This window comes from Lontra canadensis, unplaced genomic scaffold (assembly GCF_010015895.1).
Source record: "Lontra canadensis isolate GAN:19392208 unplaced genomic scaffold, GSC_riverotter_1.0 scaffold35, whole genome shotgun sequence".
Lineage (NCBI taxonomy): Eukaryota > Metazoa > Chordata > Mammalia > Carnivora > Mustelidae > Lontra > Lontra canadensis.
This window is the reverse complement of record NW_022631029.1, coordinates 1,813,508-1,835,265: the sequence shown is the minus strand read 5'-3', so window position 1 is coordinate 1,835,265 and position 21,758 is coordinate 1,813,508. Positions and strand designations below refer to the sequence as shown.

Here is a 21,758-nt window from a genome sequence, read left to right as displayed (position 1 = left end):
TGTCAGGCACTTAACGCTCCAGAAATACATGATCAGATGGTGATATCCTCCTGCATGTGACATAGTTGTAAAGTTAAGCATTCCACTTGGTGTTGGCAGGGAGGGGAGCTCATTTTCCAGGAGCTTGCGGCACCGTAGAGCGAGCATCCTCTCTGAGAGGGTCGAAATGGTTTGGTCAGGGGGACAGTACAGCCCCCCTCACTGCCCCAGCCGCTGGGAGAGGCACAGGCGACAGGGCTTCCCCTCCGGTGGGTGGGTGTCTCTTAACAAGCCCCACGTCCAGGTGGCCCAGTCTGGGCATCTCCAGCAGCTCAGCAGCCCACCAACCGTGCCCGCACTTCGTGGGGATGCCGCCGTGGCCGTGGGACTGGCCTCTGCCCTCAGGGAGATAGACCGTAAGCGTATCAGTGAACTAAGGACGATCAGATAGCTGTGAGAAGCAGAACAGCCTGGCCCGGGAGTTGTGAGGTAAGGAGGCGGGGGTGCTCCTGCAGATGGCAGTCAGCTGGAAGGTCACTAAGGAACCGATACCTGGGCTGATACCTGAATGACAAAAAGCCATCGGAGGACTAGCCCGCGCCAAGGCTCCTTCATGGGAACCTCTAGAAACAGGAAGGAGGGTGGGCTGGAGTCTGAGAGGGGGCCAAGGCTGGTAACTTAGACTGCATGAGCTGTTTTCCAGGACCACCAGCCCCTGCGTCTGCAAAATTCTTGTCGAGCATTCTTACTAAGTACTGTGGGTTAGGTTAGTGGTGACAGGTTTTACTGACAAAGAAGCAGGTGGGGCCAAGGCTGCTGACAGGTACAGGCCAACTAGCCTTGTAATTCCTGTCCTTGGTGATCTGGTGGCTCTCGCCAGATCCTGGGAGCACACTGCTGATTGCAACTAGACCTGTTTTACCAGGGACCTTTATCTGGGTCGGGGTGGGAAGAAGCGGGTGCGCTCCCTTCCCCAAGGATGAGGACAGCTAGTGGAGTCACATGAAAACGAGCAGTTCTGGAGACCCACAGTCACCAAGCCATCCCCTCCCCTACTTCTCTCCCCACCAGCTTGGGGCCACCAGGTCCTGTCTTCACAGCTGGCCGTGGGGTGCAGCTCCTGCCAGCCACCAGGCCCTGTTGTCATTTATTGGTGGCCTGTGGCTGCTAAGCCAGCCTTAAAGCCAGCCTTTTCTGGGAGACCCAGCTCCAAGGAGAAAGCTGTCCCATGTGGGATTTGTAGTGAAGTAGGCTTCAGAGTGTCACTGCCGACCTCCTGTGAGACCCCAGAAATCAGGCAGCGAGCTCATTCCATGTACATGTGGAATGTTAGGATTTTTGCCATCCCAGCGTTGTAATCTCTTAGGACTTGTGGAGCGCAGAAACCATTGTCTGCCTCAGCTTAGCTTGTCTGGTCTGCTGTTACTTCCTCCTCGGGTTTCTTGGCATCTGGGGCTTAGCTTACCCCAGCCACTGAGCTTAGAGACAGCTGGCCTCTTCGTTAGAATCCTTCACGTGTCTCTCCGTGACCACTCTGAGACAGCTTACTAGATCCACAGAATGAGACAAGTGAAGTGCAGGTCTTTCTCCTTATCTAAATTCCTGCTCCCTGAGCCCTTGCTATTTGAATTTGGTCCATAGATTCTGATAATTCTTTGCTGGACTAACTCATTCTCCCCCTCCAGAATCCTGGAACTGAAATGATCCGGGTAACGTGGTATCCCTTGCTTCCCACCCTTGCTTTCTGGAGTCCCAGTGCTCATGCTGGATTTGGGTAACGACGGAGATCGATTCAGAAAGAGCAGATGAGGAAAAACGTGTCTAGAAAAAGGGGCAGAGGCGCCATGAAACTTGGTTCCATAAGTATGCCAAAGGTCAGAGGTGACATGTCCAGAATTAGCAGCTGAAGGGGCCCTGATGCCCCTGAATTAGGAGGTGCATGGGCCCTGGTGGGCCCTCGGCATTTGCCCCTTCATGTAGATCTGAGCAGGCCATGGAAGGGGTCACACATGCCCCAGGTGGCCAAGCCGTGGTTGCCAAGACCGCCCTATGTGGGGTTCACAGATCTGTTTAGCTCCATGTGCCGGGGCGGTGCCCTCGAGGGTTGGGGGCCCTTTCAGGTGACAGGCATGCTCATCTGGGGCCCAGGCTCCCCCACCAGCACCAGAGGGCCCAGGGCACCTGTCCATCCAGCAGACACTGTTTTCACGTCCGCCTCATTCACTCCCCATCAGTCAGTGTCAGGTATGTGCTGGCACCCCATGGGGACACTGCTGTGTCACAGGGAATGGAGTCAGGGACAAGGACAGAGTACAGGATCCTGAGCGGTGGGCACAAGAACTCCTCTGGCAGCTGCAGAGAAGTGTTTGCAGACAGAAGACGAGAGGACCAGGAGGGCTGGCTCGGGCGCGGGGCTGGTTGGTTCTCAGGAGACCGTCCTTCTGATGTGGGCCTTCAGGAGGGTCTCCCCAGCACACTTGAACCCCCACCTGGAAGGAAGTCAGCAGCTTCCCTCCAAGCCCCTGTTGGGGCTTTGCCTCCCTCTGAATGCAAGGGGCAGGGGGTGCCACGATGGCATGGGAGAGGCGTACTGTGGCCACTGGAGGAAGCTGACTGAGTGTTGTCCACTGCTCTCAGCCTCGGTTTCCCCACTCACAGAATGGGGCTCCTGTCTGCCCTCTGGGTTTGTGGAGTCATGCTACCCACATGCGCGGAGAAGTGCTTTACTAGTCCTGGCAGGAGTGCACGGAGGAGCTTTACAAGCACTGTGTGTGGTGCTGAGAAGCTGGGGACCAACCATTTGCAACCCCTTTCAGCCCACAGTGAGCTGGGTGGTGCCGGTTGCAGATAAGATGCGATTTGACGAGATATTCCTGAAGACCGACCTAGACCTGGATGGCTATGTGAGTGGCCAGGAGGTGAAGGAGATCTTCATGCACTCTGGCCTCACCCAGAACCTTCTAGCACACATATGGTAAGGATGGGTAGGTGGCATCTGCTCATCCGGGCCTCCTGTGTGGAGGTCCTGGCTGTGGGCGACACCGAGGGGCCCTGAGGGAGTGAGGCTTATGCCGAAGGAAGGGCGGGTGGCCGGCAGGGCGTGGTGGTGGAGGCATCTGTCCAGCCCCGCAGCAGGCCTCCACACCTGCCAGGGTGGATGGGGGCTGAGTGAGAAAGGAGTGCCAAGGTCCTTTCCCCCGTGCACTGGGCATGGCAGCCCACTCTCCGCCCGTGTGGTCCATCTGGACGGCTCTGGGGCGATGTGCTTGAGTGGCTGGGGCGAGTTCTTGCTGGTGGTTGTGCTGGTTCTAGTGGGAGGCCCCGCCTTGCCCACAGCCAGCTGGGGTGCAGATGTTTGGCCCTGCCCCTGGGAGGGGAGGGCAGCTCGGGGAGAGCCACCCTGGGCAGTGGGGGCTGCGGCTGCCTCCCCAGGGAGGCCTGTGAAGGTCAGTGACCCGGCTCCCATCAGGAGAGTGAGCAGTCAGCAAGACTCCAGTCCGCACCTCAGAGCCAGCCAGGGAGCCGGCCTCAGCCCTCCTTCCTGCAGGGCGGACCAGGGCAATGTCAGAGCGCCGCGTGGCTCCCTTTGCAGCTGCCAGTGGTGAAAGTCACTTTCTAACTTTGTCCTCAGGCCTTACAGGGCCTCACTTGGGAGTCACAAGGAGAGAATTTCCATATAATTCTGGAGAGGTGAACCTCTCCAAAGAAGAGCAGTCAAATTTAGCACGTTACTGAGTAGCTTGGGGAAGTAACTGTCCTTGGTTGTAATTCGTAGATGCCCACGTTGTGAGGGGAGGCCCCAACCTGAGAAAGCAGGCTGTCCCTTCCGAAGGAGTGTGTGACAGACACCCAGAGTCAGTCACCAAATAGCCGGGGGAGGCCAGCTGCTTCTGACAGGTCAGGGCCAGTCATCCTCCACCCCTTCAGCCCCAGTGCCCGCTTTTAGAGGCCAAGGAAACGCAGTGTCCCCTTGATCACCTTGAAGTGGTGTGTGTGTGTGTGTGTGTGTGTGTGTGTGTGTGTGTGTGTGATTCAAAGGTTGCAAGCCACAGCCTGATCACAGCGTGGGGACGGTCCCTCAACCTGCGAGTGGCGCAGGGATGGGGAGGGGACAGGGAAGTCGCCAGCATGCTTGGGTTAAAAGAAGGAATGCAGAAAGCATTGCGTGTGAGGGGAAAGGTAGGATGTACACGCTCTAGAAGAGTACCATGATGGCCTGGGTTTGTCTGCAGGTGGCGGGGAGCAGGGGGCACCCCTGAGGCCGGATAACACGCCTGCCCGGAGGCCGGCAGGGAGGCCTCGTGCGCCCAGCCCCGGAGCCAGACCACGCGCGTGTGCTGCCGCGGGTAGAGGCTGGCCGAGCCCCCCGCACGTGGGCCTTGGAGCCCGCGCTCCGTCAGAGACAGCGGCAGAGGGCCCGAGGGAAGAGGCCTCGCGCCTGGGAGCCACTGTGGGCTGGGTGTGCGGCAGGACCAGCCCTGGCAGGCAGAATCCGCACACGTCATCACTCAAACTGCAACGAGAGTAAAGATATTTTATATCAGCCTTTATCAGCAACATTCAGTGGGGTCTCTGTGCCCCGCATAGCCCTGGTCACTGGCTGTTTGGGCCCGACTCAGTTCACCGTTCCCGGCTCCTTGCTACGAGTTAGAGAGTGGTGACTTTGCAGTCATTGTGCACAGTGGGAAGTGAGGTCGCCTGTGGAGTGGCCGGGGTGAGACATTGCTGATGGGGAGGCCTCGTCTGGCTGTGTGAGGCTTTCCTCCCCGTACCAGGCAGCTCCATGGTTACTGGGCTGGCTGCAGAGCTGCTCCCCCAGGCTCTGCGGGAGCTCCATGTGCCACTGCCTTAGGTGCTGCCTTGTCCATCAGCCAGGATGACAGGAGGCCACATGAGCAGGCCTCCCTTGGCAGTGAGGCACTGTTCTGTGTAGCATGGTCAGGTGTGGCTTTCTGGGCCCCATTGCCTCAGGGCGACAACCCAGAATGCTGCCGCTGTCATCCCCATTGAAAGCCAGCAGCTCAGGCTGCTCAGATAACCCAGGCTGGCTAAAGACCTGAGGGGGCAGGCTCGGGCCCTGCTTCACAGCCCCCAGAACGGCTATTCTGTCCTGGACTGTCGCATTGCCCCACATACACGCCATCAAGAGCTGGTGGCATTTCTGGGAATTGCTGCTGAGGTCTTGCCAAAGGCCTGCCACCTCAGCCTGTGGGGTGGGGTTCGGTGGTTCTCCAGCCAGGTGAGGCCCCCACTTCCTGTCTTGACGATGCCCTCTTTTTTTTTTTTTTTTTTTTTGAAGATTTTTTATTTATTAGAGTCAGGGAGTGAGAGAACACAAGTGGGGTGAGCCATAGAGGTAAGCAGACTCCCACTGAGCAGGGAGCTCAATATGGGGCTCAATCCTGGGACTCCGGGATCATGAGCTAAGCTGAAGTCAGATGCTTAACCCACTGAGCCAGGTGCCTCCTTAACCAGACCTTGGGCATGGTGCTCGGGTGGGGGGTGTCGGGACTGCTGTCCGAGAGCGGGAAGTTCAGTGGGAAAGGAGTTGCCGTTGTGCCCCATTGTTTCTATTGTCACTGTTCATTTCCTCAAAGGATGGGTTCTGTGATCTGTGCTTAGCATGCTGGGCCAAATTCTTGCTTCTGATGTGTAATTAGCATCTGCGCGTTTCTCCCAGGGCCCTGGCTGATACGAGGCAAACGGGGAAGTTAAGTAAAGACCAGTTTGCATTAGCTATGTACTTCATTCAGCAGAAGGTCAGTAAAGGCATCGACCCCCCTCAAGTCCTGTCGCCGGACATGGTCCCGCCCTCAGAGAGAGGCACTCCCATCCCGGTGAGTACTGCCAGCCCAACCGCGGTCCTGTTCCTGTGGTTTCCCGCAGCCTGCCACCAGGTGGCGGCAGTGGCCCGTGTGAGCAGGCCAGTGCCCTGCTGTCCTTGCTTACCTTAATCTGGCCCCAGCTTTCACCAGGGGCCCGGGGTGGGTCTAGCAGGTGTGTCTGGGCCACTGGGATAGTTTTCCAGGCTGGGTACTGGCCCTTTTGCTGCTGTGAATTGGAGATCCCATGATCGTATCCCTCATACTAGGACCTACTAGTATGTGCTGGGCAGTGAGGTCAGCTTGTCAAATTTTTTTTTTTTTTTAAGATTTTATCTTTAAGTAATCTTACACCCTGTGTGAGACTTGAACTCACAACCCCAAGATCCAGAGTCACATACTCTACCAGTTGAGCCAGCCAGGCACCCCTCGGTTGGTCAGCTTTTTTTTTTTTTTTTTTTTTTTTTTTTTTTAAGGGAGGGAAGGGGCAGAGGTAGAGGAAGAAAATCTTGAGCAGGCTCCATGCCTAGTGTGGAGCCCGATGTTGAGCTCAATTTCGCAACCCCAAGATCATGACCTGAGCCCAAATCAAGTCAGATGCTTAACCGACTGAGCCACCCAGGCACCCCTCAGCTTGACAATTTTTAATTATGTATCTGAATTTGGTTCCAGGACGGTTCAAGTTCTCTTGGATCAGGAGAATTTACTGGTGTGAAGGAACTTGATGATATCAGTCAAGAGATCGCCCAGTTACAAAGGTGTGTTAAAGCTCCTTCCCCTGAGAATCTGAATCTCGCACCAGCCCTATCCCTGCTTGTACCACAAGTACCAGAGACTTGTGAGACATGTGGCAAGTTGGCCATCACAGGTCCGTACAGCAGAGATGAAGGGCTGCACACTCCCCTGAGTTCCTGAATTGACTTAATGAGCTTGAGTGATGATGTCTGCAGTAGTCAGTGTGCGCTGGGGGGGGTCTCAGGCAGGTTGTTGCTTAGCAGCCCCAGGCCATGCCCCCTGACCTCAGGAAGGCCTTGCTCTCCCTCAGCACACAAAACGGCTGAGTCTCAGGTGGCAAGTTAATGGCTTAGGACAGACAGCTAAACTGAGAGAGTCACGGAGCGCCAGCTGAGCTGGGTTCTGTGGGTAAGGACGGAATTGGGCATTGAGAAGTCGGTGCCAAGAGAAGGCACCATGGCCATAGTCGTGCTGTCACTCATCTGTGCTTTCCTGAAATCTTTTCAATGGCCAGAGAGAAGTACTCCCTGGAACAAGACATTAGAGAAAAGGAAGAGGCAATCAGACAGAAAAGCAACGAAGTACAGGTAAGCACAGTGCTCACCCTGGGCAAATGAGCTGTGTCCCACACAGCGACTGCCAGGCCCATCAGTGGGGGCGGGCAGGGCAAGGGAAAGCTAGCTTCTGGGGGGCTTCCACCTGAGACTTTTAAGCTTCCTTTAACCACAGACAGGGCATGCTTGCTTTCTCTCTTTCAGTTGAGCTGTTGATTCACATCACCGAAAATTTGTTCCTTTAGAGCATACACTTCACTGGTTTTTAGCATATTCAGTATGTTGCTTAACTGTCCCCTCCGTCTAGTTTCCATCACCCCAAAAAGAAACCCCATGACCATGAGCCCCCACCTCACCATTGCCCCTCCCCCCCCCCCACCATTGCCTCTCCCCAGTCCTGGGCAATTCCTAATCTGCTGTCTCTCTAGATATGCCTGTTCTGGATGTTAGACGTGAAGCCCTTTGTGTCTGGCTTTTTCCACTCAAGTCTCATTGTTAGAGGTTCAGACAGTGGTTGCTAACCTATTCTCAGGACAGTCCTGCTTCCTGGAGTGTCTCCTAGCAGGTGGTGGGGATGCAGAGACCAGGAGTCTGACTGCTGGGCTCAAATCTAGTTCTCCTTAGCTGTGTGACCTTGGGCAAGTTACTTAACCTCTCTGGGTCTCATATGATACTGATAATGATTGTTCTGCTTTCCTGAGCTGTGGGGCTGGAAAATGGGGTCTGGCCTTTGCTCAGCACGCACTCAGGGCCCTCTCTGCTCTTCTCATCATTGGAGCAGAGGGGAGTCTGCACCAGGAGCAAGGGGTCCCACAGTGTCTCAGGTCTGAGTGGATAGAGAAGGCGCTGCCCCTGTGAGGACACAAGAGGTGGCTGTGGCACCCTGAGAGCTAGCGCTAGGAGTGCTGCTGGGACTGGTGGTCTCTGCGAGGACTTTGAGTGTCCTGAGCTCAGAGCAGGGCAGGGGAGAAGAGCACGGCCGAGTGGTCAGGGTCCGGCTCCACCTCAGTGACCTCACCTGAGTGACCTGGACCGGTGGCTCAGCCTCCTAGCTTCCATCTCTCCTGCCGGCACCAAGGGTCGGTGAATGAGCTGTTCACAGAGCCTAGAGCAGTGGCTGGCTGCCGTGTGCGCTGTGAGAGTGGCCCGTTCTTTCTGGGCCACCTCCCAGCGCGTGATCCCAAGCCAGGGGAAGTAAGTAGCGGTGACTCCGTTGGGCTCTCGAGGCGCTGGGCGGCCCTCCCTTGCACCACCCACACAGGGACTGGGACAGACACAGGTACTAGGAGGATGGCACGTTCTGCCCATCTGTGGGACATGTCACATCTGTCATGGCTGTGGTCTGCAGGTGAGGTGGGGTGGATGTGCCTGCCCTGCTTCGGGACACTCACCGGTTCACGCTGTGCAGTGTCCAGACCCTTCTTTCCTTCCCTGGCTTCTCACTCTGTGCCTGTCAGCAGTGAGGACTGGGCTGTAGGTGGTCTCCTGGAATGTGTCGGATTGGAAAGCAAGGACCAGGCTACCTCTGACAGGAAGGGCTTTTTGCTCAAATGAGCTGCTTCAGTTATAAAACCACCTTGCAGGCAAAGTGACTGTATTTCTCTGAAAGCCCCCACAGTACTTTCCTCCTGTCATTTTATTCTCTCTGAGGCCTCTGATTTCCACCCTTGTCCTGGAATTGATCCCTCAGACGGAGAGCCCACTCCCGCCCCTCCGCCACCTGCATCCCCTCCGCCTTCATCCTGTTAGTCCTGTGGTGTGGCAGAGCTGGCCTCCTTCCCTCGTGCCTGGGCTGGGCCCAGCCAGCGACCTGGGTGTGTGGCCGGTTCTCCCTTCCTATTGTGTCAGGGTTGCCTTGAACATGCTGTGGTTTACATTCTGGTCCCTGGATATCTGGGTGCTCTGATGGCCTTTAACTGCCCAGGAAGCCAGTCACCAGGTCTCTGGTGCCTGTTCTGGGGGATTCTGAGGAATATGTCAGGTCTTTGCAGTGACTTGTTCTGACATCTGAAGGTACCGTCCCTCCGGTCTGTGGCAGGCGCAGCCAGGCCACCCGAGCCCTGGCTGATGGGCTCTGACGGTACATACCTGCAGCCTTGGAGGTGCTGGCATCCTTGTGTGCCCTGACAACCCCCCAGAGCTGGAGGGAGCCCCATGCCAGCCAGACTGGCCCCTGTTCCGGGGGGGCCTCATCTGTGAGCAGGCCAGGCCGGGGCTCTGCTGGAGTGCTTGATGGCAGCATTTTGGTCCTAGACAGAACGCTGTATTTTTTTAAAGTTCCTCTGTGAAAACCAGGTTTGGCTTTGGTTCCTGCCACCTTTCCCCACATGGGTCTTGCCAGGAGATCACTTGGCACAGTCTGTGGGTCAGGGCTCCGCGTGCAGTACGAGTCCTTTGTCCTCAGGTCTGTTTATGTTTGGTTTTAGGCAGTGGAAGCTTCAGCTTCAGCCCTCCTGGTCCTGTTCCCGGGGTGCCCCTTCCCCGTCCTCCCTGGGGGTCTCTCGCCTTTGTTTCCATTGCTGTCGATCTGGTGAGCACCTGTAGCGTCTTTGCCTAGTTTTTTGTTTTGTTTTGTTTTGTGACAACAGCTTTTACTGAGCTAGAACTCACAGACCACACCATCCATCCACTTAAAGTGCATAATTAATGGTGTTTAGTGTCAGCTCAGGGTCGTGTACCCATCACCACTGCCAGTTTGTCAACATTTCCCTCCGAAAGGAAGCCCCGTCCCCACTAGCAATCTCCATTTCCCTCCCCAGTCCCTGGCGACAACTTATCTGCTTCCTGTCTCTGGATTTACCTGGTCTGCACCTTGCGTGGTGATGGAGTCCTACGTGGTGTGGCCTCTGTGTGTGGCTTCCTTCACTCCTCCAGTGTTTTCAAGGTTCATCCACGTTGTAGCGTGCATGTCAGTGCGTCATTCGTTTTCGGGGCTGAGTGAGGCTCTACGGTGTGGCCGGACTGCATTCTGTTTCTTCAGCTGTTGATGGATATTTGGGTTCTTTGACTTTGAGGCTATTGCAAATGACGTCACTATGAACGTTCATGTACAGGTCACATGGACATACGATCTCACTTCCGTTGGGTCTGTTACCCAGGAGTGGAATGGCTGGATCATATGGTAACTCTGTGTAACCTTTTGAGGAACTGTCATACTGTTTGCCAGTGTGGCTGCACCATTTTACATTCCAGCCTGTAATGTATAAGGGTTCCTGTGTCTCCATATCCTCGCCAACACTTCTTTCCCATTTTTTATTTTGGCCTTCCTAGTGGGTATTGAGTGGTATCTCATTACCCTTAATGCTTTCCCTAACGATGTTGAGCATCTTTTCATGTGCTCATTGGCCATTTGTGTAGCTTCTTTGTAGAAATGTTGATTTGGACCCTTTGACCATTTTTTTTTTTTTTGAAGATTTTATTTATCTATTAGGCAGAGAGGCAGGCAGAGAGAGAGGGGGAAGCAGGCTCCCTGATGAGCAGAGACCCCGATGCAGGGCTTGATCCCAGGACCCTGAGATCACAACCTAAGCCGAAGGCAGTGGCTTAATCCACTGAGCCACCCAGGTGCCCCCCCTTTGACTATTTTTAACTTGGCTTGTCTTTCAATAGGTGAGTTGTAAGAGTTCTTGATAGTTTCTAGATACAAGTTCTTCATCAGATAGGTGATTTGCAAATAGCGTGAGTTGTCTTTACTTTCTTGATGGTGTCCTTTGAAGCACGACAGTTTCAAATTTTAGTGAAGTCCAGTTTATTCCTTTTTTTTCTCTGCTCCTGCCTTTGATGTCCTATCTTGGAACTCATTGCCAAATTCAGGGTCATAAAGATGAATACTCTGTGTTTCCTTCTAAAATTTTACCATTTTAGCTCTTACATTTAGATCTTTGGATCTGTTTTCAGTTCATTTTTTGCTTATGCTGTGAGGCAGGGGTCTGACTTCATTCTTCCGCATGTGGAGATCCGGTTGTCGCAGCACCGTTTGTTGAAACTGTTCTTTCTCCACTGAATGGTCTTGGCACCCCTGTTGGATATCACTTGGCCACCAATGTGTGTGGCCTTGTTTCTGGACTCTCAGTTCTATCCCGCTGATCTACCTACATTTCTCCTTGTGTCAGTACCACACTGTCTTGATGGCTGTAGCTTCTTAGAAGCATACCTCATTTTCTTGGGCTTCACTTGATTGTGCTTTGCGGATATGGTGTGGTTTTTTGTTTTTGTTTTACAAATTGAAGGTTTGTGGCAACCCTGTGTCAAGCAAATTTACCAGCGCCATTTTCCTGGTAGCATTTGCTCACTTTGTGTCTCTGTGTCCCATTTTGCTATTTTTTTTTTTAAAGATTTTATTTATTTATTTATTTGACAGACAGAGATCACAAGTAGGCAGAAAGGCAGGCAGAGAGAGAGGAGGAAGCAAGGTCCCTGCAGAGCAGAGAGCCCGATACGGGGCTCGATCCCAGGATCCTGGGATCATGACCTGAGCCGAAGGCAGAGGCTTTAACCCACTGAGCCACCCAGGCGCCCCCCATTTTGCTATTTTTTGCAATCTTCCAAACTTTCTCATTATTGTTACGTATGTTATGGTGATCTGTGGTCAGAGATTATGACTCACTGAAAGCTCAGATGATGGTTAGCAATTTTTAGCAGTAATGTATGATTTTATTTTAGGTATATACATTTATTTTTAGACATAATGCTGGTGTATGCTTAATAGGTTGTAGTACAGTATAAACATATTTTTATATGCACTGGGAAACTAAAAACTTCTTTTGACTTGCTTTATCGTGATACTTGCTTATTGCAATGATTTGGAACCAAACCCATGACATATCTGAGATACGTCTATTATAAATTTTGAAATTGAAAAGCACGAGTCCTACTTTTTTCTTCTTTTTCAAGATTGTTTTGGCTATGCCAAGGCCCTTGTGTTCCCTCATGAATTTTAGCATCACCTTGTCTGTTCCCGCACAGAAGGCAGCTGGGGATTCCAGTGGTCAAGTTTGCATCGTGTTTGTAGGATGTCTGGGCTATTTCTGTGTTCTCTTCGCTTAGATACCTCCCCCGTTCTGAGCCAGCTCCCATCCTAACCATAAGTTGGTGGGTCTTTGTCCCTGTGGGGCTCTTTGATTCCTCCTCCTTCTTTATAAAATGAGGCTCAGATTCCTTGATACCCTAGGCTGTTGGCCACCCGGTGTCCCAGGCTACCACACCGGGCCTGACCCTCCTCCCTGCTTCATCTCCTTCTCCTCCGTCAACTGGTCTTCCCTCAGATGTGGTAGACCCATGTCCTAGACTCCCTACCACCAGTCTCTTCTCTTCCCCAGACTTGTCAGACTGAGGATCTGCTTCCTGAATTAAAGGTCAAGGGCAGGGAGACTGGGGAGCTCTCTAGAGAGGAGATGCTGTGTCTGCTTTGGGTTTTTTCCTAAAATGGCACCAGCAATCCATAGCCCAGGCCTTCCCTGGGGATCGGCCTCACCATCTCCGTGTTCCTGTACCCTCAGCGTCCCCTCAGATCTTTCCCTTACACTGGTTCCCATTGCCACCATCTCACCTAGTTCCGGGTCCTCTCCCTGCTCCCTTGGTCAGCACCCCGAGGCTTCCATATCCTCTGCCCCACCCATCTGTGATTTCAGCTTTAGTTAAAAGACATTTGATAAGACCTTTGCCTGGTTGAAAATCAAAAGGCGTGAAGCTTCTTGCCCTCCGAGGTGCAGTTCATTAGCTCCCATGAGGCCTTCCAGGAAGGTCAAGTGCATGTTTCAGGAGAGAGATTTGTGCACATTCTCTCCTTCCTGTTTGCACGAACACCAGAATGTGAAGCACACGTGCGCTCTGCCACGTGCTTTGTTTGCTTCACGTTGTAACTCAGAGCACGAGCTTAGGGAAAGAGTGCACTGCAGTAGTCAGCCAGGCCTGCCTGGTGGAAATTTACATGGTTTACAGGTTTTGCTGTCACACACTGCGTGTGGTCACACCTGTCGTACACCTCTAAGGTGCTTTTCCTAGAGGCGTCATAGTCGGGTCTCAGGTACCTCCTGGGTCCACTTGAGTGACACTGCCAGTTTGGAGGAGCGTTAGCGGTGGAGAATCGTTGTGTCCCAAGCCCATACTTGAATGTCCTGCCCCAGAAGTGAGTGCAGTCTCTTTGGCGTGACCCTCCTTCCTTTGGCTCGAGTTGGAGCCCAGTACCGCCTTCCCTACCTTGAACCCCCTGCTGCCCCCCCACTGCCCCTGCTCCCTGCACCACTGGGCTCCTTTCCTCCTGGCTCTTCCCCTGGCTGCTGCCTACTTGTCCTTTGGGTCCACCCTAAGTGGTGCTCGCGTGGGGCTCCCCTCCGCCCTTGCAGCGTCAGTATGGTCTCCCCGTACCCCTTAGTCCACCCAGCAGCACCCATGCATTCTGTTGGTTCCATTCTCCCAGTTTATTTGTGTTTGGGTGATACCTCTCCTTTCTCCACCCCTGACTATGTCACTGGGCAGCTCTTGGGGGACGCAGCCACTATCCTGGCCCCTGCCCTCTCCTAGACCATCAGTATGTATTTGCCGAGGAAGTCAGTGAGAGACCTCAAGCCACAGGTGCCAAGCTGAGGTGCACACATTCCAGCAGGTGCACACAGGGTGCCTGCCGAGCGCAGACTCGGGGCACAGGCGCTGTTGTAGGATGTCCTGGGGGCTCCAGCGCAGGCTGAGCCCTCATTACCTGGATGTGCCCCCTTCTCCTTCACCTCAAGTAAAGTGATGTGACCTTTCCCTAGGAGTTACAAAATGATTTAGACCGGGAAACAAGCAGTTTGCAAGAGCTAGAAGCTCAGAAACAGGATGCCCAAGACCGCCTTGACGAAATGGATCAGCAGAAGGCTAAGCTCCGAGACATGCTGAGCGACGTGAGGCAGAAGTGCCAGGACGAGACTCAGATGGTGAGTCTCACCCCCAGCACTGCAGGGGGGCTCTTCCTGTGGCCCTCTTGGAGCTCACCATGCCCTTGAAACACAGGGCTGAGACATCTTCCTGCACTAATAGAGCTGCCGGACATACCACTTGAAAAAGCAACCAAGCATTTGTGGCCTGACCTCAGTCTCGCCCACCAAGCCACAGGGTGAACGACCTTGGTCCCCACTAACCTGTGTGTGTGGACCCCTTACCCTGACCCGTGCCTCCCTGCACAGGGGGCTGGCACGCCCCTCTCCCTGCTCTGTCATCTTTGCTGCTTGTTACACACCCGGGGGCTGCAAACTCCACGGATTATAAAGCCCTATGGCCCCCTCTGAGGCCTTGTACAGGGATGGTTAGCCCCTGGGGGACAGATGGCCTGTGCTTACCCCAGGTCTTATTCTTCCTTACCCCAAATTGACTTTTTGCCTGTTACATGGCCGTGAGCATGTCTGCCTTGTTGTTTCTCTCCGTCTTTCAAGTGGAGAGAGGGCCCTGGAAGGAGGCCAGTTGTCTGGCCATCGGGCTGGTGTCTGCCTCACTGGGCTAGCTCCTTCCAACAGTGTGAATTAAGAATTCTCCCTCGGGGCACCTGGGTCACTCAGTCGATTGAATGTCTAACTCTTTGTTTCGGCTCAGATTGTGACCTTGGGGCCGTGACATCGAGCCCCACATTGGGCTCTGTGCTCAGCGTGAAGTCTGCTTGTCCCTCTCCCTTGGCTCCTCCCCCACACTCGTGCACATGCTCTCACTCTCAAATAAATAAATGAAATCTTAAAAAAAAAAATAAAAGAATTCTCCCTCAATCATATTTCATCTCATTTCAGATTTCCTCATTGAAGACCCAAATCCAGTCTCAAGAATCTGACCTCAAGTCCCAGGAAGATGACTTGAACCGGGCCAAGTCTGAGCTGAACCGATTGCAGCAGGAAGAAACCCAGCTGGAGCAGAGCATTCAGGCCGGGAAAGTTCAGCTGGAAACCATCATCAAGTCCCTGAAATCGACACAAGACGAAATTAACCAGGTACCTTGCTGAGGGCAGGTCCCTGCCTCTGCTGGCCGTGGCCAGGTCTCCTGGGGTTTTCCGGCATGTGGAGTAGCTCCAGTGACCGGTCCTGTCACTGTGTGTGACCAGCCTGTGTTGGTCTGCATCTGAGCTGAGGCCACTTGTTTCCTTTACTGTCACCCACCTCATTTATGTTAGGTTCTCTTCTGAGAGGCTGTCATCCTAGCCTGGAGGGTAAGCACCCAGAATCCTCCAGTATGTGCCACCATCGTGCTGTCTTTGGCCCAGTGGCAGTTTGCTTTGCCTCGCCATCCTTCTACTTCCCCACCTGAGCGAGTGCCATTTTGGGGGAATGGGCAGGACCTGCAAAGGACCTGTAAAGCTCCTTTGAAGAGAGTCTTGGGTACAGAAATGCCTTCACCAATGTGGTTCTCGGACGAGCAAGAGGGACGGAGTGTGAAACTGGTTTGAGCACCTCTCCATCCCCATATAGTTTGCGGACTGGCACATGGAGGAGGCTCCACACTGTGACGAGCCTCACCCCATGCAGGATCCTTTTCCAGTTCTTCAAGCTGTCTGAGCACCCCATCCTTCTCCCGTGCCAGTGTGAAGGCCCTGAGGCCTGCAGCGGTGGCTCGCCAGCAGAGGGAGGGCTGTGTGCTGCGGCCCCTGGGTGTCCCACTTGTGGGATGGGGGTGATGCTCGCGCTTAGCAGTGTCGGATTGGCTGGTCGTGCTTCCTTTCTTGACTGGCTCCATCTCTCGCTCCTTTTGCCAGGTTATGGACAAAAGTTGATCACACTCACGTGCTGGGGGTTTAATACCCTCTGTTGTATTTCATTCTTAAAGTTTTTTTTGTTTTTGTTTTTGTTTTTAATTTATTTGACAGACAGAGATCGCAAGTAGGCAGAAAGGCAGGCAGAGAGAGAGGGGGAAGCAGGCTCCCTGCGGAGCAGAGAGCCCGATACGGGGCTCGATCCCAGGACCCCAGGATCACGAACTGAGCCAAAGGCAGAGGTTTTAACCCACTGAGCCACCCAGGCGTCCCTCATTCTTTTTTTTTTTTTTAATATTTTATTTTTTATTTATTTGAGAGAGAAAGAGACAGTGAGAGAGAGCATGAGCGAGGAGAAGGTCAGAGGGAGAAGCAGACTCCCCGTGGAGCTGGGAGCCTGATGGATCTCGATCCCGGGACTCCAGGATCATGACCTGAGCTGAAGGCAGTCGCTTAACCAACTGAGCCACCCAGGCGCCCATGGCGTCCCTCATTCTTAATGAATAGGTTTAGTATTGTTTTAAGACCTTTTTCCTCTGAGCAGTAAGAGTTTGTACAAGGTAGTTAGGAACCGAGACGTGAGTGTGTGTTAGTAATAATAACTGACGTTCACTGCTGCTTATTAACGCAGATGGGGTAATAAAAACCCCATAAAGGAAAATGTCATTGATCTCTGGGAACAGATTGTGAATCTGGATTTTACCAATTTCAGTTTGCTCAGAATTGACAAACATCTGTTTGAACACAGGCCTCTCTCAGGGGCTGGGGATACAGAGAGGCCTCATGGGGTGGCAGAAAGGACCTCATTCTGGTTTACAAGTGGTCTCGCTTCTTGTAAACTCTGTAGGCGAGTAATTCAATTTCCCATTTGAATCACTCAGGTTTGGGCATTAGGAGAAAAAAATATGTCTTGCCTGACACTTTCCCCCTAAACCCCGTGTGATGTCAGCCATCTTTGTTGTGTAGGCAAGAAACAAGCTTTCCCAGCTGCACGAGAGCCACCAGGAAGCCCACAGGACCCTGGAGCAGTACGACGAGGCACTGGACGGGGCCCACGGCGCCAGCCTGACCAACTTAGCTGACCTGAGCGAGGGGGTCTCCCTGACAGAGAGGGGCGGTTTTGGAGCCATGGTAAAGGTCGAATAAATGTATTCCAGTCCTGGGATTAGGTCCCACGTTGAGGTCAGAGAATGCCTGGCCTGCCGGATCCGGCGCTTGCCAGCCTCGAGTCTTCCCAAATGCAGGGTGTTTCTTGTGTCTGCTGCTGCTTTGTGTGTCCCACAGGCCCTGCAGCCCAGCGTACGTGGCTGTGCTCCAGCCTTGCTTCCGAGACAAGGCAAAGGATAGGCCTGAATCCTTTGTAAACCAGTGTTTAAAGACCTTCGTCTTCAGTGGGCCGACAACCCACATTCGGAGGGCTTCCCAAACTTAATCAAAATTGAATCAAGCTCTCACACGTTGTGAAACCCTATATCCTACTAGTTGGGGGGATCAGGGTGTGTGTCTGTGTGTGTGTGTGTATTCGCACAAGGAGCACCTTGAAAATTGAATGTATTGCTGAAGATCAAGAAGTGACAACCCATTTGAGGCACTGATGTTTGACCTATGAACTGGCCTCTCTCTCGCAATTTCATTTATGCTGAAAACCTCAGCACCTTACGACCCTAGGGGTCCTGATCAAAGGCCAAGGGCTGTTGGCCTATTAGGTTTCTGTGGACTCAAATCCAGCCAGTGTTACTGTTTTCTTAGATTGTCCCGTCCCCCGTTCCTGCCAGAGCCTGCTGTTGTGGCCCTGAGCCCCAGCGTTTCCACTTTAGTCTGGCTGAGAAGAGCATCTTTGCGCTCCTGAGGGAGCCCGTGGGACGCGGTTGGTCTTCATGGTTTGGTTGTGCTGTGCTTCCAAAGCCTTTCACTGCTCGGCCTGCACTGCTGACCCCACGTCCAGGACTCCTCCTCTGAGCCCTCCTTTTGCTCCTGGCCCCGTTCGCTTCGTGGACTCCTTTTCCTTCCTGTAATAACATAGCTCCTCTCTCTCTCTCAACTAAGACTTAGCCCTTCGTGTTCATTTCCTGACACATTTCTTTCCTCAGTAGCTGAGTGCTCAGTCCCAGGAATTTATGGGGAAGCTTACGCCTTCTTCCCTGAGGCACTTAGAAGACGCTGTTGGTGCTCTCCTCTGTCTCCTGTCTCTGGCCCTTCCTCCTACCCTCTGCTGTTGACAGGTTCCTTTTTGTCATGGAATTTAAGCGGGGGAATTCCATATCTGCCCTGGGGCCGATCGTCCGCTTGGTTGTCCGAAGTTAGACGACGAACGTCCAGTCTTGTTAAACGTGTGAGGCAGAGCTGCCCGCTTGGCTGTCCGGCTGTCTCCGTCTCTGCGTGTGCATTTCAGCTTCGTGACCCTGCTTTCCCTTTCCCCATCTGGCCTTGGTCCCTTGCACAGCTTGGGCTTGTCCCGTTTCATCTTAGTTCACGGCACAGCTCACTCTCAAGCCCTTTTGTAGGTTCGAATAAGATCGGTTTCCTTGGATAGAAAGTCGGCAGCGAAGCAGCGGTTTGCAAGGGTCAGGGATTGCCCTCCTCTCCCCTCCCCTCCCTGATTTTTAATCTTTCCTCATTTTCATTCCTCTTGTAAGCGGGGCAAAGTTTACATGATAGTCAACTCATCCTGGAATGTCGACGTCAGATATGTTACATAGAAACTTGCAACCAGTGTCTGAAAGAAAATCTATATTTATCTTGTACAAATACAGTTTTTAAAGCATTTTTCGGTTTGTTTCCTTTTTTAAATAAACACTTCGAAGAGGGCTTTTGTTTACTCTTGAATATTTCAGGACCGCTTCACAGAGCTCTTAGTTCTCTTGGAGGCGGGCACGAGTGAGGGGTTTGATCCCCTGAAAGTAGTGTAACCAGAGAGATGCATCTAGAACTTTCTAAGGCTGCACAGTTCTACTAAAGTTACTAACTTTAGTGTTAAGCTCATACCATGTTACTTTGTCCAAGAGACTGATTTAAAAAGCCAGATTTATTTCTTGTTTGTCATCTGTTGAGAATACTGGCTTTGCCCTTGAAGACCGCACCCCACCAACCTGTGTAGTAGAGAGAAGGTAGTAAATCATCCCAGACTTCAGCCTCGCCGAGAACTCATCATTGGGTCATCTGTTGCATCCAGCCCCGCTGGCGTGCCGGAGCCATATTTTCTTGACTTTCCAGAGCTGATTATTAAATAGGAATTTTGTAACCTGATTGTACAACTTTTGGTAACTTGGATTCAGCTACGGTGGGAGTATTTACACCGTGGGAAATGGCAGAAGCTACCAATCATTTTTTAAATTTTTTCTCAGCTGGTTCACCATCACACCACTGCCCAGCTCCCATGCAAAGGGAGGGAAAGTCACAGAAACTCCTTTCAGGGTGTCACATCTATATTTTAACAAGTGGAGAATTAAGACTAGTTACTGAACTCCATGTTTGAAGTGTTTTACTTCTGCGGAGGGATCGGTCTTCCTCCCCAGAGCTTGTCTGCCGCACTTGTGTCTCCCAAGTGGCAGATGGCCCAGTTCTCCTTGGTAAGTGGTCAGTGGGTGGTGGAGTTTACGGCATCTGTGCACCAGGGGAAATCTCATTTTCTGCTCTGAATCCGTGAAGTGGAATCAGAACCACTGGTGGTTACCTTTCATACACGAGTCCTCCCTGGGTCTCTTAGGCTTCTCCTTTGAAGGAGAGGGAACAATTGCTGCCTTAGGCAAATCATTGCTCCTGAGACGAGATTGCAGACCTGGCTTTCAGTTCAGGGGGCTCGCAGCCAGAGCCCCTAGAATCACAGGCTACTCTCTGCCATCCTCTCCTTTTATTTGGCAGGCTTCCAAGTGATGATTGAAACCATTAAAACAAAAAACAACAAAACCCACCAACTTGTAAATCAATGCTATTAAAAACTAAGTAGAAGCTTCCAGTCTGAGACCAAGCTGTCGTTCTTAACGCACACCTATATCAAGTCATCATTTCTCTGTTCTTCTTCCAGAGCCGATACATTCCACCCCTCATGGTACAGGGTGAGGGGTTGATTTTCCCTCTTGGCCTCCCAGCTCCTTTAGATTAGGACCTCTCCCTCACCTTTCTCTGTGTCTGAGAGCCCCATCAGACGCTTGCTGGTGCATGCATTGTGCAGGTGTTAGCACCGAGCTGTCCTTAACGAACTGCATGCTTCCGCCAGCCGCGGTGCTTGCCGATGCCTAAGAGCCCTGCTTGGTTTCCCCACCTTGGGAAGCCCTGTGGTTGGAGGCTGCAGATAATCTTTCCCAGGTAAGAAAAACCCTTCAGTATTCAATCAGAGGGCAGGGGTGTTGGTCATCCCCAGCCCAGGGCTTCCCATTGGCCCAGTGCCTCTAAGAGCCATCCTGCCTCCCAAAGTCACCCAGCCCAGAGTGCTAGGAGCCTTGTTCAGGAGTCTTCTTTTGGCACCTTTGACGTCATTGCTCTGCAACCATTGTCTGTATTTTTACGGAAGCCCCAGCTCTTTAATTATTTGGCTTTGGAATAATGGATGTTTGCCAGCCCCACGGGTGCCAACACATCTGCCAGATTCAGTGAGGATGTTGTGCTTGTTCATATCACAGCAAAACCTTCGTGTTTTCACTGAGGGTGTGTCTTTATTAACCAAAATACACTCACTGTTTCTAAACGAAGTGCATTGTTCCCGTGCATTTTCCCCTCCCCCTGCAACATTTGGGCCATTTTCCACTATAAAAATGTGGTCTTCAAAAGCAAATCTTTTTTTTTTCTTCTTCTGGTTTAAACATGCCTGTTTGTTTCTAGAAATAAGCACTTTTAAAAATACATGCAAAGTGCCGAGCGTGTACGCTCTAGTAGTTCCAACTGCAAGAGCGGCCCATTTCCTCCTGAGATGTAAGCAGCCAGCATGTTTCTTGGTGCAGAAAGAGCATTTTAAAACATTCTAAAACATAGGTAGACGTTCTGTGAGAAGATGACTGAGGGAGGCCACACTTTTGAACGAGGTCCATGCTGTCATTGTTGAATGGCTTGTTAGGTTTTCTTTCTGACGTTTCCAAAAATGCCACTGTTTTCTGACTTAGTGATTTTTTTCTTTAAGAAAAACTTATCATTGTAAGAAAATACACATAACATTGAATTGATCATCTGAACCATCTCGGTATAGTCACATCATGCAGCTAAACTCCAGAACATTCTCATACCCACTAAACTCCCCGTCCTGCTGCCCTGGCCCCTGGCACCCACCGCTCTACTTTCTGTCTCTGTAATCTGACTCCCCTGGGGACCTCCTATAAAGTGACCTTGTCACACAGCACTTGTCTTTTCATGATGGGCTTGTTTCACTCAGCATGATGTCCTCAAGGGTCAGTGATACTCCCTTGTGTGTTTACACGCTACATCCGGTGTATCTGTGGGCGAGTTTGTTCGAGTTGCTTCCACTCAAGTTTTAAATAAACATCTATTTTGCAAGAGTGGTGGACTTACAGGAAAACTTAAAAGTAGTACAGTAAGTTCCCACATGCCTCACACCCAGCTTCCCCTATCATTAACACCTTGTCCCCGCGAATGAACATTTGTCACCACAAACTAGTGTCGACATGTCACTATGAACCAACGTCCACATTTCTTCGATGGCTTTTTAAATTGTTCTCTGTAGGGTCCCACTGCTTGAAGGAGAAATATGCAGGTTGGGTAGGGAATTCTGTACTTTGCTTTAAATTTGAAATAATAAAATTCCTGTCCTGTCTCTTCACAAAATTATAGGACGATCCTTTCAAAAATAAAGCCTTGTTATTTAGCAACAATGCCCAAGAGTTGCATCCGGATCCTTTCCAGGCCGAAGACCCCTTCAAATCCGACCCATTTAAAGGAGCTGATCCCTTCAAAGGTATCTCACTCAGTGCACACTCGGTCATTGGAGGGCTGTTGGCTTTATGTCCGATGGC

General features: G+C 52.2%; 1 protein-coding gene across 11 annotated transcripts in view; it reads left to right on the top strand.

Moving 5' to 3' along the window:
• Positions 1 to 21,758, top strand: part of EPS15L1 (epidermal growth factor receptor pathway substrate 15 like 1) — a 94,618-nt gene that overhangs the window by 39,187 nt on the left and 33,673 nt on the right. For all 11 annotated transcript variants that reach the window (XM_032867544.1, XM_032867545.1, XM_032867551.1 and 8 more), the window contains exons 10-17: positions 2,796 to 2,953; positions 5,660 to 5,816; positions 6,474 to 6,559; positions 7,051 to 7,123; positions 13,843 to 14,004; positions 14,845 to 15,042; positions 16,765 to 16,929; positions 21,577 to 21,700. In XM_032867544.1, coding sequence (XP_032723435.1) covers positions 2,796 to 2,953; positions 5,660 to 5,816; positions 6,474 to 6,559; positions 7,051 to 7,123; positions 13,843 to 14,004; positions 14,845 to 15,042; positions 16,765 to 16,929; positions 21,577 to 21,700 — 1,123 coding nt within the window. The remainder of the gene's footprint in view (positions 1 to 2,795; positions 2,954 to 5,659; positions 5,817 to 6,473; positions 6,560 to 7,050; positions 7,124 to 13,842; positions 14,005 to 14,844; positions 15,043 to 16,764; positions 16,930 to 21,576; positions 21,701 to 21,758) is intronic.